Source organism: Lytechinus pictus, chromosome 15, assembly GCF_037042905.1.
Source record: "Lytechinus pictus isolate F3 Inbred chromosome 15, Lp3.0, whole genome shotgun sequence".
NCBI lineage: Eukaryota > Metazoa > Echinodermata > Echinoidea > Temnopleuroida > Toxopneustidae > Lytechinus > Lytechinus pictus.
In genome coordinates this window covers 446,449-460,132 of record NC_087259.1, presented here as the reverse complement: position 1 = coordinate 460,132, position 13,684 = coordinate 446,449, and the positions used below count along the sequence as shown (strand labels likewise).

General features: G+C 41.1%; 1 protein-coding gene across 1 annotated transcript in view; it reads right to left on the bottom strand.

Annotated features, from left to right (window-relative positions):
• Positions 1-1,710: 1,710 nt before the first annotated feature.
• The window catches only part of LOC129278122 (golgin subfamily A member 2-like), a 35,003-nt gene continuing 23,029 nt past the window's right edge, over positions 1,711-13,684 (bottom strand). The window contains exons 8-9 of the mRNA XM_064110607.1: positions 7,558-7,665; positions 1,711-1,745 (exon numbers count right to left, since the gene is read on the bottom strand). Of these exons, the coding sequence (XP_063966677.1) occupies positions 1,711-1,745; positions 7,558-7,665 (143 nt within the window). The remainder of the gene's footprint in view (positions 1,746-7,557; positions 7,666-13,684) is intronic.

Genomic DNA, 13,684 nt, shown 5'->3' with positions numbered 1-13,684 from the left:
CAGTCTCACCTGCATCACGCGATTCAAAATAGCAGCAGTGCTGACTTTGAAAACTCCAATAAAATAATTATTCACAAAAAACATCATTCATGTAATGATACAATACTATGTTAATTGACAATAAATGACATTTGACCTTAATCATGCGACCTAAGACTTGTCAGTGATACTTGATTACCCCTATATCCACATTATATAAACTATATCTAAAAAATTTGAATGTTATGACAGCAATCTAATAATTACCTCCAAAATGGTCGAAGTTCAATGATCTTAAATGACCTTTGACTTTGGTCATGTGACCTGAAACTTGCATGAGATGTTCAGTGATACTTGATTACTCTTATGTCCAAGTTTTATAAACTGGAAGGCCCACTTCTATCTGAACCCTGCGACCAGTCAAGAGAAGGAAAAATACGGCTTCAAAACAACCAAAGCTCCACTGTAAATCGATGCCCACCGGCCCTTCAAAGATGACCTACTTAAACTGGTCAGCAACGTCCAAACAAAACATGTCAATGACAACTTCCTTAAGAAGCTCAACAGAGACATCACAAACATCAAATCGTCAAACCAAATCTACCTACATGTATCAGCAGACAAGACCGGGAACTTCTACAGGCTTTCCAAACCCAGATATGAGTCCCTCACTCTTCTAGCATCACAAAGATGTACAAGCGTGCAGACCCTGATACCGAACAAATTATCAACAGTGAGGCCAAGGACATTGCCACGAAGCTCAATCTTGCAGACCGAATTGAGGCTTTAGCCCGGAAACCTGCTTTCTTCACATTAAAAGACCACAAAGAAAACTTTGAAAACAAAACTACATATAGACTACTGTACTCAACCCAACAAAAACCGAAATCGGATCTGTGAGCAAACAAATTCTTGACAGGGCTAACAGCGAGCTAAACACCAAAACCCACGTCAACCAATGGAAGAACACTGCATCTGCCATCTCCTGGTTCGCAAGCTTGCCCGACAAACCACTTTGCTAATTCCTCCAGTTCGACATTGTCAACTTCTTCCCTTCTATAACTCAATGCCTCCTTAACAATGCCCTAGAATTTGCCCAGGCCCTCACACCCGTAAAGAGATCGACATCATCATGCACTCCAGAAAGTCCTTACTATTCGACCAAAGTGGAGCATGGCAAAAGAAGTCTGCCACCAACGACTTATTCGATGTCATGTCATGGGCAGCTTGGACAGCGCCAAAGTGTGTGAGCTGGTCAGGACATACATCTTAAACAACCTTCCTGCAAACCTCCAGTCCTTCGGAAAGCCTTCAAAGAAAAGTTCCAACTGGACATAACAGCCCAAGCCAACCTAAAGGTACATGTAGCTCACTTCCTTGAAACTACACTCTCTTAGATGGATCCTTCCGGCCATACAGAAAACCTAATGACTCACCAATGTACATCAACTCCGGCTCCAACCACCCCCATCCACTATCAAGCACCTGCCTGCAGCAATCAACAAACGCATCAATGACCTCTCCGACTCAAGAACCACATTCAACTCGGCCTACCCAGAATAGTGGTCATACACCCCAATTCTCATACATCAAAACGAAGCAAAATCCGAAGTGCAGACGACACAGGAATATCATTTGGTTCAGCCCACCCTTCAACAAAAACATCACCACCAACAATGGCCACACCTTTCTCCACCTACAGTGTACTCAACAACCCACTTCCATATGCGCTCACCTCTTCACAAGATATTCTTCTTCAGGGATCTCTGAAGTACAAGAGAAACAATGTACAAACAAATGTATAAACAAATGTACAAACAACTTAAGTAAGGCTAATTTAGGTCGTAATTTAAGTCGTTGAAGAAGAAGGCCCAGATATGGCCGAAAGCTTGTTGTAAATAAACTTGATGAACTACATGTAAACCCCGGCTACGTCGATTGCTTTATTCGCTGTATCTACATATAGCATCTTCTCAAATATATAATAGAAAGCACCTCGCAATGTATAGGTCCTTGCTCTTCACAATTATATACATATACATATTGTAACGAAATGAAAGGTTTATTTAATTTTCAGCATGGTTTCGTAACAGTGAAGAGCGTAGAATAATTTTTAATCCATGTATATACATGTAGTTGCATAGGGAAATTAAGGACGTTCCACAGTTATGCTTGTGCGCATTATGATCTGCGCATAGTTTACACTCTGCGCGCTGACGTCACAATGGATGAACAGGTGATTAATTAGCTGCGGGTATGAGCTGATTTTTCTCATCTTCTGCACTTTAACTGCAGATCCGATGCGTTATTTCATGAAGCTAAAAAATTGAATTATTCCATGGACCATTCAAAAGAAATTCTCTACAATTTCCAAATACTTTACTCTGCAGTGCTGCCAAGAATCACGAATATTACCCCGAGTTTGAATAGATGGTAGAGTGGTTTTGATTTTTTCTTCACATAGATACAAGGCATTCGCGCATTTTTGGTGTTTTAAAAAGCACATTTGCTCTAATAAAATTGCTGATAGTTAAAAAACAAGCACATGAACCCCTATTTTTTAATGTTTGTACCTTTTAGGTATACCCTCCTCTACAACTCTGCAAATTTTGGTGAAAATGACATGGATTTTGAATAAAGTGCAGCATTCATTGTACGTTTGTAGTTTGCGGCTGAAATTTTACATTTTTTAGATCTGGATTTTGTTATCTTTTACTACATTTTTAAGAACTGACAGTGCTGTTAAACTTAAAATTGCAAACAAATAGCACTATAAATAGATTTTCCATTCTAACGATACAATTATTAACTCTCTCGCGAAATTTGACGACTTTTTCATGTATTTTGACTGAGTAATACAGGTTTAAACTCATTGTAGTAATCTTGGGCGGTCTAAAAATGCCAAATTCTTTTGAATGCGCAATTCTTAAGAACATCAATTTGGGTGAACTTTGAAGCTCTATAGCAAAAAATCAAGCACATGGACCTATGTTAATTTTTGCATATTTCGAATATTAAGGTTCTTAAGTATCTATGTGCAAAGTTTGGTGAAAATGACATGGATTTCACTTTAACTGTGCAACGTCCTTAAGTAATCGATTATGTAGGTATTTTCTTTAAAATGTGTTTAAGCACTATTTGCTGAGAAATAACGATGTTTACAACTGTATGATTGTTAGATATGTATCTTTAATTGTTCTTCACTGTTCGGGTATAAATATTAGTAACAATCACCATAGCTGTTGTTGAAAAGATTTATTTCATGACTTTAACTATTTTTAAAAGATGATTAAATTTCATGGCCTGACAATCTCCTTCCAGAATCGTTGAGCATAATCGAGCTCCATGCTCGATTATGAGCCATGCAATATGCTTGGCAGTGAGAGGTTTCTGAACGAAACTCTGTTCAATTTCCATTGGAACCTGCTGCGACAGGATGAGCATAATTTCTTTAGTAAAGTTATAAAAAATGAATGCTTTGCTTCCTGCTTGTTGTTATTTTGTTGTATGGAGCTACAAGTATACCTGGTCGGAAAAGCAGAAGTACTGACTAGAGAAGGAGTGAGAATACCGACTTTACTGAGATACGGAAAATACTGACTTTACCAAGATACTGAAAATACTGAGATGAGTGAGGATACTGAAATTACTGAGATTCCGAAATACTGAAATTACGGATATACTGATTACTGGAATGACTGAGATAATGGAGATACGGAATGATGGAGATGTTGAAATCCATGAGATATAAAGTAAGTTACTGAGAAGGAGCAAAGAGTCAGAAGTGAAAAAAAAAGGACTTTACACAAACTGGTTGTACATGTATATTGCAGCTGAAACGAACCAGCTCGTCAGGAGATATATGTAACGACTGTACGAAACTGCAGTTACTGAAAAGTGCTCAACTACATGTACATGTAGTATAGTAATAGGGTGGAGCGAGTTGCTTAGATTTTAGTTGTACAGACTGTTTCCCCCTGAGGGTTCTTCAGCAGCTAAATCAAATTTAATGTTGAACTTAAGTACAGCTAAAGAGAACAATAACTCTAGTGCAGTCAATCAAACAAACAAAAGACACAAAGTAATTGAAGGATAAATGACTACAGTGAACAGATAATAGCAAATTTCTTTAAACTGAGTAAGGAGAATTTAACCCTTATTCTCCCGGGGGGGGGGGGGCCATAATGGCCCCCCCCCTCGACAATGTTCGCGATATATCTGCTGCGCAAAATTTTTTGACCTCGCCGCTCACTGATTTTTACTTTCAAGTCTCGTGCAAATTTTGACACCAAATTTGTGACGCCCGGGTACGCGGTTACGACATTACGCAACATTACATTATGTAAGTGCATGTCAGACCAAAAATTGCTCATAAACGTGATTACATGTACAAATCCAATGCAAATTGTGTATTTAGCCAAAATTCATAAATGTATCATTATTTCTACTTTTACTGATTAAACTTAATTAATTTTGCCTTGTTTATGATCAGAATTAAGTCTCGAACGATTTCCATCGAAAAAACAATAAAAAAAAAACAAAAAGTAAAAAACATAGAAATACATAAGAAATTAAAAAAACAATAAAATACATAAGAAGTCAGTCTTGGTACCAGAATTTTTTTCATTCACAATTGTTAGGAATGCTATAAAGAATATTTTCACCCAAAAATAGCATTCTAGGAGCTTTATTTAGTGAATCAGAGCAAAAAGTATGATTTCATGAATAAATTAGCTTAATTAATTCATATAAAATAAAATTATATGAATTCAGTGAAATTTACCAATGCAACTGCGTAGATTACGTCATTCTCTACCATCATGCAAATTTTCGTTGTGATCACGCAATCCGCGGCTGAGATCTTAAGGGGGGGGTGCATAATGGCCCCCCCGGAATGACAAGAATCAAAATACCCCACGAGATTTAGGGTTAATTCTCTTTAACATGATACCATGCTTGTTATGATCATGCCATCACGAAAAGGATTCAAAAGTGTTGGATGAGGTCTGAATCTAAAAGCTGCAAAACGAGCAGAAATAGTCGTGAAGGGTCAATACAGAACATGATTCTTTTGTCTGTGTCAATAGAGATGAAAATCCATTCAAATCAAGCCCCTGCTTCTTCATTTTGTATGTTTTTGTTGTGGTTTATGTAGTGATGGTTCTATGAGATAACATGGTTTGAGTCGTGGTTTGAAATACCCATGCATGTTTGTTTGTTTCTTATGTGTTTGCTTGTGCAGAGGTGTGTTTGATTGCATGTTAATGTTGATGTTAAGGTGCATGAAAACAATTAAAAGAAACCGCTGAGAAACTCACTCATCACCGGGGAAAAAAGAACAGTGACTTTCACTATAGTGTCATTTTGCAACTTTTTAATTTTGACCTTGCCCCACATTTCAAGGCACTGCACCTCCATGTGAACCATAATCATATCATGTAGGGTATCATTTTAAAGAAAATTAAATGATCTATTCATTGATATTAATTACACATTGAAATTTACTAAAACCGAGGAGGGATTATCGATCAAAGTCAAAAGAAACACATATACATGTATACATATACATACACATATACATATGTATGTGTATATATGTACATTGTATGTGTATGTATATGTACAGTATATACATGTATGTGTATGTGTATATATATATATACAGTGCGTATAAAAAAAACGGGACAGATTTGAAAAGTCTATAAAACTTTTGTTTCAAATCATAATGTCTATATTTTGGTGTTAATACATGTAGGTGCTCTAAGGTCTTATCTTTCAAATGCTATTAAAAAAATTTAGTTTCGTTCATGCTTAAGCGAACACGGAATGTTTTTGTCTGGGGTTAAAATGGAGGCTTGCGCCAAAATGGCATAAAATTATGAATATGATGATCTGACTTCTTGCTAATTAGCAGACTTCCTCATAAACTTTTCATTATCTTTGCCATAATTTTCAAATCATGCGGTCAAAATTCATTTTCAGATCTATTTATTTGCTTGAATTGTTCTGTTGTTTCTTTTTAATATGCTCTCTGTTAGCTTTGAATATTCCTTCTTCAAGCAAAAACAATTTTGTTTCAACTGAAGTATGGGAGAGTGTGGATTTTTTTTCAAATACTTTCATTGTGTGCTACAAAGGTTATGGTGCCTTTTGAACAGTGCTACACAGATGGGCGAGGGCTCGGGATGCTCCCCCCCCCCTCAATTAAAAAAAATCATGACCAAGAAAAAAAAATGGACAGGAAATAAAAGGAAAGATAGAAAGTAAAATATGATATTATTTCTGAATTTTATGTCAAAATCTATCACAAAATTTGATATTGTAATAAAAAAGTGGGAATATTTGCGTGCTCACTTCGCTCGCTCACAACTTTTTAATACATTTTACCCGATCTGCCATATCTAGCTCCTTCAAAATTGACTCGATACACCATTGTCATTGAAAGACATGAATCCCTTCCTGTGTTTCCTGTCAAGCAATTAAACTTGGTCAAGGAATCAATGACCCCTTGAAAAATAGATTCATGTCTTTTAAAGGTACATAACATAATTTGTTTCACAATAATAAAAGGATTTGAATAATCACAAGTTTTCCCTATCAATAATGAAAATCTTTTTGCTTGGGTTGACAAAAATTCTTCTTTTCTCAGTTACTTATGAAGGAAAATTAAAAGGTAAGAGAAATTTAAATGAAAAAACAAAATAATTCAAGTAAATAAATAAATTTGTAAATAGAATTTGACAGCATAATTCGAAAATTATGGCACAGATAATAAATTGAAAAGGTCAAGAGGAAGTCTCCTGATTAGCACGAAGTCTGATCATCATACATGTATTACTCATATTCTGGCACAAGCCTCTTTTTGAACCCCCAACAAAAACGTCCCATGTTCGCTCAAGCATGAACAAAGTTTATTTTTTTAATTGCATTTCAAAGATAAGACCTTAGAGCACCTACATGTATTTACACTAAAATATAGACATCATAATTTAAAATAAAAATGTTATAGACTTTTCAAATCTGTCCCGTTTTTTTTATACGCACTGTATATGTGTATGTGCATGTGTGTATGTGTGCATATATTATATACGACGTTGTTGTTACATATGTTGTTATATCAGTTATTATATCTGTACATGTATATGCCTATATGTCCATATGTTGCTCCCTCTATACTATTGATATGTTTTGTTGGTTTTTGTTAACATAGAACCCATGAAGAAGGCCTAAGGCCGAAAACTCAGATTAAAATTGTGTTCTATCAGCAACGTCCAATCGTCTTGTCATTTTTTTCGCCTAAGTATTTGGTACAAGACACGGTAGTCATGTTAAGGAGTAGATGCCTGGTTACATTTATATATATATATATACATATAGATATATACATATACATACATATATATATATATATATATACTGTACATATAATATTTACACGTAAAGTGGCTGGAATCCCAGTGATTTTTCCAGAGAAAGAAGGGGGTGACATTGTTCAAGACTCCCATAGAATCCAGGAGACTCTGGACTTATGCTTAATTTGCAATTGAACATTGCAATGCCCCATTGTATTAATTATACCTGATGGTTGCTGTGTAACTCCATCTAAGAGATTATTCAATCGCAGGATTTCATCTTTCTGTGCTTCCAATACATCATGTAAGGCTCCAATCTCCTCCTGTTGATTAGCTTTGAAAACAACAAAATAAAAAAAATAATAAATTACATATTATAGGATAACAAGTGGAGCGCCTCTGGCAGTCTCACCTGCATTGCCTGATTCAATATAGCAGCAGTGCTGACTTTGAAAACTACTATAAAATAATTATTCGCAAAAACCATCATTCATATAATGATGCAACGTTCATTGACCCTAAATGATATTTTGCCTTGTCACCTAAGACTTGTCAGTGATACTTGATTACCCCTATGTCCACATTTCATAAACTATATCCATAAACTTTTTAAGTTATGACAGCAATTAAATGATTAGCTCCAACATGGCCAAAGTTCACTGACCTTAAATGACCTTTGACTTTAGTCATGTGAGCAGAAACTCGCACGAGATGTTTAATGATACTTGATTACTCTTACTTCCAAGTTTTATGAACTAGATCCATACACTTTCAGAGTTATGATGGTTATTCAACAAATACCCCCAACATGGCCAAAGTTCATTGACCTTTGACCTTGGTCATGTGACCTGAAACTGGCTAAGGATGTTAAGTGATACTTGATTACTCTTATGTCCAAGTTTTATGAACTAGACCAATACACTTTCAGAGTTAGGATGGTAATCAACAAATACCCCCAACATGGTCATTTGACTTGAAACTCAGGTAGGATGTTCAGCAATACTTGATTACCCTTATGGCCAAGTTTCATGAACTAGGTCCATATACATGCACTTTCGAAGTTATGACGAAATTTCAAAAACTTAACCTTACGTGAAGAGATTGATGTTGATTCCCCCCAAATGGTCTAAGTTCATTGACCCTAACTGACCTTTGACCTTGGTTTGGTCATGTGACCTGAAACTCAGGCAGGATGTTCAGTAACACTTGATTAACCTTATGTCCAAGTTTCATGAACTAGGTCCATATACTTTCTAAGTTATGCTGTCATTTCAAAAACTTAACCTTTCAGTTAATATTTGATGTCGAGGCTGCCGCTGCGGAAAAGCGGCGCCTATAGTCTCACTCTACTCTGCAGGTGAGACAAAAAAAAGAAAATCTATACATTTTTTTGATCGAAATAGAAATCTGAGAATAACAATATTCTGAAAAATCAGCGACAGAAATGTAACCAACTCCAAACTGATTGATGGTACAGTATGTCACTGGTAATAATGTAATAGCTTTTCAAGGTGTTACAGAAGTGCTATTCCCTAATCCTGACCAATATAACAAAGCTTAAACAAGAGTGTCGCTAAGGCGAGCACATAATACGCCTGCCTGTAACATGGAAAAATTGATTTATTGGTCAAGCAAGACTTTTGACCTTCTGACCTCAAAATCAATAGAATTGCTGAAACCTATGCTAGTATCATACACACCAAATTATATGAGCCTAGGTTAAGTTCAACAGAAGTTATCACGTTTACAAGGACTGCAGAAGGGTATTGATGAAACGTCAGTGTAACCTTGGCCTTTGACCTTTTGACCTCAAAATCAATAGACTTCCTGGGATCCATGCAAGTATCATACACACCAAATTACATGAGCCTAGCTTAAGTTAAACTGAAGTTATCGTGTTTATAAGGACTGCAGAAGGGTATTGATGAAAACATGTCGTTGTGACCTTGAACGCAAGACATGTTGCCACGCAAGGCAAGAGGCAGGTGGGAGGGTTCAAATGAATATATCCAGTTATTTTGTAAATAAGAAAACCATAGTATTTTCATAATTTACTATCAATGACTGGGATATATTCATTTGATATGCTAGACCAACACGGATTCAACGTGAAGGGAGGCACGTCTATAAAAAATGTGAGCAAAAAAATAGGGAGATTAAGACACAGGGGCCGCTGCCTTCAGGGCAGAGGAGGCAAACAAGGCCTCTCCCGAAGGAATGTCCTTTAAGTAAAAGTAGGTGAAGGATTTTGAGGAGCGCCAAAAGGTGGCTCTTAAGATGTCGTCTTAGGCGACTCCAATGAAAAGAGCCAAGGAAGTAGCGATACTTCTAGTATCATGGGCTCTCGGCCTAGTGTAAAAAAGGAGAGCATCATCACCCGCTGACTTGATCGCTTCAACGATCAAGCGAGAGATGGTGTCTCGTGACGCTGCTGAGAACGGCTCACATGAGTTGCAAAGCGTCTTAGTTCTATCTACATACCATTTCAACGCCCGGACCGGACACCTGACTTTATCCTCGGAAAGGTCTGAAAGTTGGGCTAGAAAGAACTCAACCGAACCAGAGGATTCAGTCTGGTTCTTGGCAATGAAAGACGGGGTGGGAATCTAGCGGACTCTGCGTCGCTCCCACCGGATGTGACCGGGAGAAATACACAGCGTGTGCATGGAGCTGCGTCTTTGTCTGGATGCTACAGCAATGAGAAAGGCAGTCTTAATGGTCAAATTAAGTAGAGCTCTTGGCCAGAGGCTCAAACGGTGGTTTGGCCAGAGCGTTAAGGACAGCCGGGAGGCTCCAAGAAGGAGCCAGACTTTTCTTCAGTGACTTTAGAAAAAAACGCTCTCATCAGTCTCGTAAGAAGGCTGGAGTTAGAGACGTAAGAAGCATTGCGAAGATCAACAGACTTCGCGGTGCACCACCTTGCGAACCGGCCCAAACGAGAGTTGTAAAGATCACGAGTCGAGTCTCTCCGACTTCGGATCACCAACTGAGAGGCATGATCAGAAAGGCCTAGTGCTTTCGCATCTTGCCCGATAACAGCTATGCGGTTAAGTGGAGGGCTGCTGGCCGAGGGTGCACGATACCGACAGAGGCTGAGAGACTATGTGTGGTCTCAGAGGAAGAGTGAATGGTTCCTCCTCCAACAGTTCGAGGAGTAGAGGAAACTGACACCTCCTCGGCCAGTCGGGGGCCACTAGAAGAAGCCAGGCTTGGTCTTCCTTCACTTTCCTCAAAACCTGCGGTATCAGGGAGGGAGGAAACGCATAGCACCTCCAACTCCCCCAGTGAAGGGAGAACGCATCTAGGGCGGTTGCTTCTGTTTCATTTATACGAGAACAGAACATCGGTAACTTCCGGTTGAGAGCCGTAGCAAAAAGGTTTATTTCCAGGGGCCCCCAGTGGGCTTGGATAGACTGGAATATCTCCGGGTGAAGCGACCATTCGAATGGAAGGCACCGGCCCCGGGAAAGAAAGACAGCTATCAAGTTGTCGCTGCCGGGAATGTTAGAAGCGACTGGAACAATCTTCGCCTGGCGGCACCACTTCCAGAGCTCCGCAGCAAGGGCGTTGAGAGAGCTCGATCGGGTACCGCTTTGGCAATTGATGTCTGTTGTCTGTGCGTACCTGAATTGTTCGCCCGACTTGTGTCGAAAATGCTGTAGGGAGTGACAGCCCTCATCTCCAACACATTGATATTAGGTAAGGTGTGACGGGACGACCAGACACCCAAGATCACCTCCCCCGCACAATGACCACCCCATCCCGTAAGCGACACGTCTGTGGTCAGAGCGGCCGACGGGATAGGAGTGCGGAATGGTTTGCCCCTCGCTACAACGGACATTCGTATCCAGGCAGTCAGGCTGTGATGGATCTCCTGCGAAAGAGGGATCCAAAGATGCAGAGAGTCTGCGCTCGGTCTGTAATAGCACAAGACGTGTCTCTGAAAGGGTCTCATAAGCAGGAGACAATCCAACAGCATGTCGACAAGACTTGCCATAAGCCCGAGCTTTCACAGAGCTGCGCTCTCTGAGAAGCTCGGAAGCCTGTTTGCAGCCTTCGATTTCTTCTTTCAGAAGCGAGGCCACCTCCCCCCCCCCCCCCGAACAAGTGTTTGTTCCATTGGGGGACGCCTGGGAGAAACTCTAACAGGTCCTTGGATGTAATATCCAGTCAATTAAGGACACGGACTCTGCACGAGTTGGATGCAGTGGCCAATTGCATCCAAAGCTCACCCACCAATGATAGAAGCGCCTCGTCAAGGAGGATGCTGTCATTGGCTGATACCTCCAGCTCGGAGGACTGAGCACGTAGCCCTAACAAGGCGCCAAGGAAGGCTGTGAGTCTGAGGGCTGACCGGGTCAGTGTCTCATATTTGAGGTCTGTTTTCTCAACAAAGTCATTGGAAGAGAAACGGGTACCCAAACATGCCCCAATGCGATCAAGCTGGGGAGAGAACGTTTTTGGGGAGAAAAATGCCCCGGTGTCGTCCTTGGAAAAGGCAAAAGCCTTGCCAAAGGCTACCGGTTTTCTCCCTTGGGCAGCAGGCATGCTGGCCTGTGAGGCCGCCCTCTCGTACGCAGCCTTAAAATCGTTAGTCAGGGGAATGCCCTGATGGATCTTGTGTGGCTGCGAGAAAATTAGAAAATCCATTTCTCCCTCTACCGGCTCAATGGCGGGGTAGATATGTGGGAGATATCTTTGTAGGATCTCTATGGCATCCTGAGCCCTGCTGACAGACGGCTGAGGTGCAGGGCTACCCGGAGGATCAGGAATACAGTCATCCTCTGATAAAGCCAATTCCGCCACCCAGGGGGGGAATCAATCCACGTCTCCTCTCCGGGCAGAGCCCCGAGAGCGGCAGGGGCCCGTGAGCAGCTTGTGCGGCGGCACGGGCCAGAGTCGGGACCGTGGGGGCGGACCCCAGAAGCCGGCGGAGCCTGTGTGCTCACGGGCATAACCTGAGTGGGTTCGGGAGCCGGTGATTTGCATGAACCACTAGAGACTATCCGAACTGCCGAGTGGGCCAGAGTCGGGACTGTGGGGGCGGACCCCAGAAGCCGGCGGAGCCTGTGTGCTCACGGGCATAACCTGAGTGGGTTCGGGAGCCGGTGATTTGCATGAATCACTAGAGACTCTCCGAACTGCCGAGTGGCTGGTGTCTGCTTGCTCTGCTTGGTGTTGCGTAGCATCGTCGGCAGGAGCAGAGGACGAGCGAGGGGGTAAAAACCCGCAGTGCTCAAAGGCACTTTGAAGCAACTTGAGAAGTTGCGAGGCCTGGCCATCGGCAGAAGAATCAGAAGGCAGACCGCCCGGTGGTGCAGGGCTTACGGCCGACGACTTCTTCTTCTTCGGCGGCTCCGAAGGAGGGGCAGAAGAAGGAGCAATAGACTGGGCGGGCCTTGATTTCTTCGAAGTAGCTCTCCCTCGGGGAGCGCTTACCGACCTAGAGATGTCCGCCGAATCTGACGGGGCCAGATTAAATCGTGAGTCTGACGGGGTCGGGCTACGAAGTCTCTTGGGACTACGGGCCGGTAGCCCTTTGCTGATACTCCCCTGAGGAGTCTGACACGGTATCGAGCCTAGTCATTGCCGGGAAGGGAGATCCGCGCTCTCCCCCCGGTCTTGGAATCACCCAGTAGCCGGTGGGTCTGACAGCCCTGGGAGAGTCGAAGTTTTCTCAGCTAGTACGACGCTCCCCATTAAAGGTTCAGGTTCTGAGGCGGAAACCTTGGCTACCACTTTTCGGGCACGTGGACACAGTTCCACGGTTCCACCCTTCTTTTGTGGGGCACGTGGACGCGCTTCCACGGTTCCACCCCCATGGACACGTGGACTCGGATCCACTGTTCCACCCTTGATGGAGCCCACGAGGGGTCTTTCTCTGTTATTTTCTATGTTACCACTGTGTTAGGCACCTCTTCAGCGGCCATATCGATCTCGTCTAAAGAAGAATCCGAGAGACTCATGCTGACGTAGAACTCGAATCTAGTAGCAAGTAGAACAAAACAGAGAAATGGCGGGTAAAGGGGGTGAAAACCCCAGAACCTTGAAGTCAAAAGACTTAAACAATTTTAAATTTCAAAACAAACTTGAAGAGAATTAAATTAGTTTAATATCTCTGACAGGATAAGTACAAAATGAGTACTATCACAAAAGGAAAGCAATAATAATTACGAAAATTATGTATTGGTCTTCCAAAAATTCTTTTTTTTTTTTGTTCGTTAAGAGAACACAACAAGGAGAGACGCTCTTGACAAATTCCTAAAAGGAAAGGAGAGCACCTAAAAGAAAAAAACAATTTTTTTTTTGTATGTGTGTTGAAATATATATACAAGAAAAAGTCTGATGAAGAA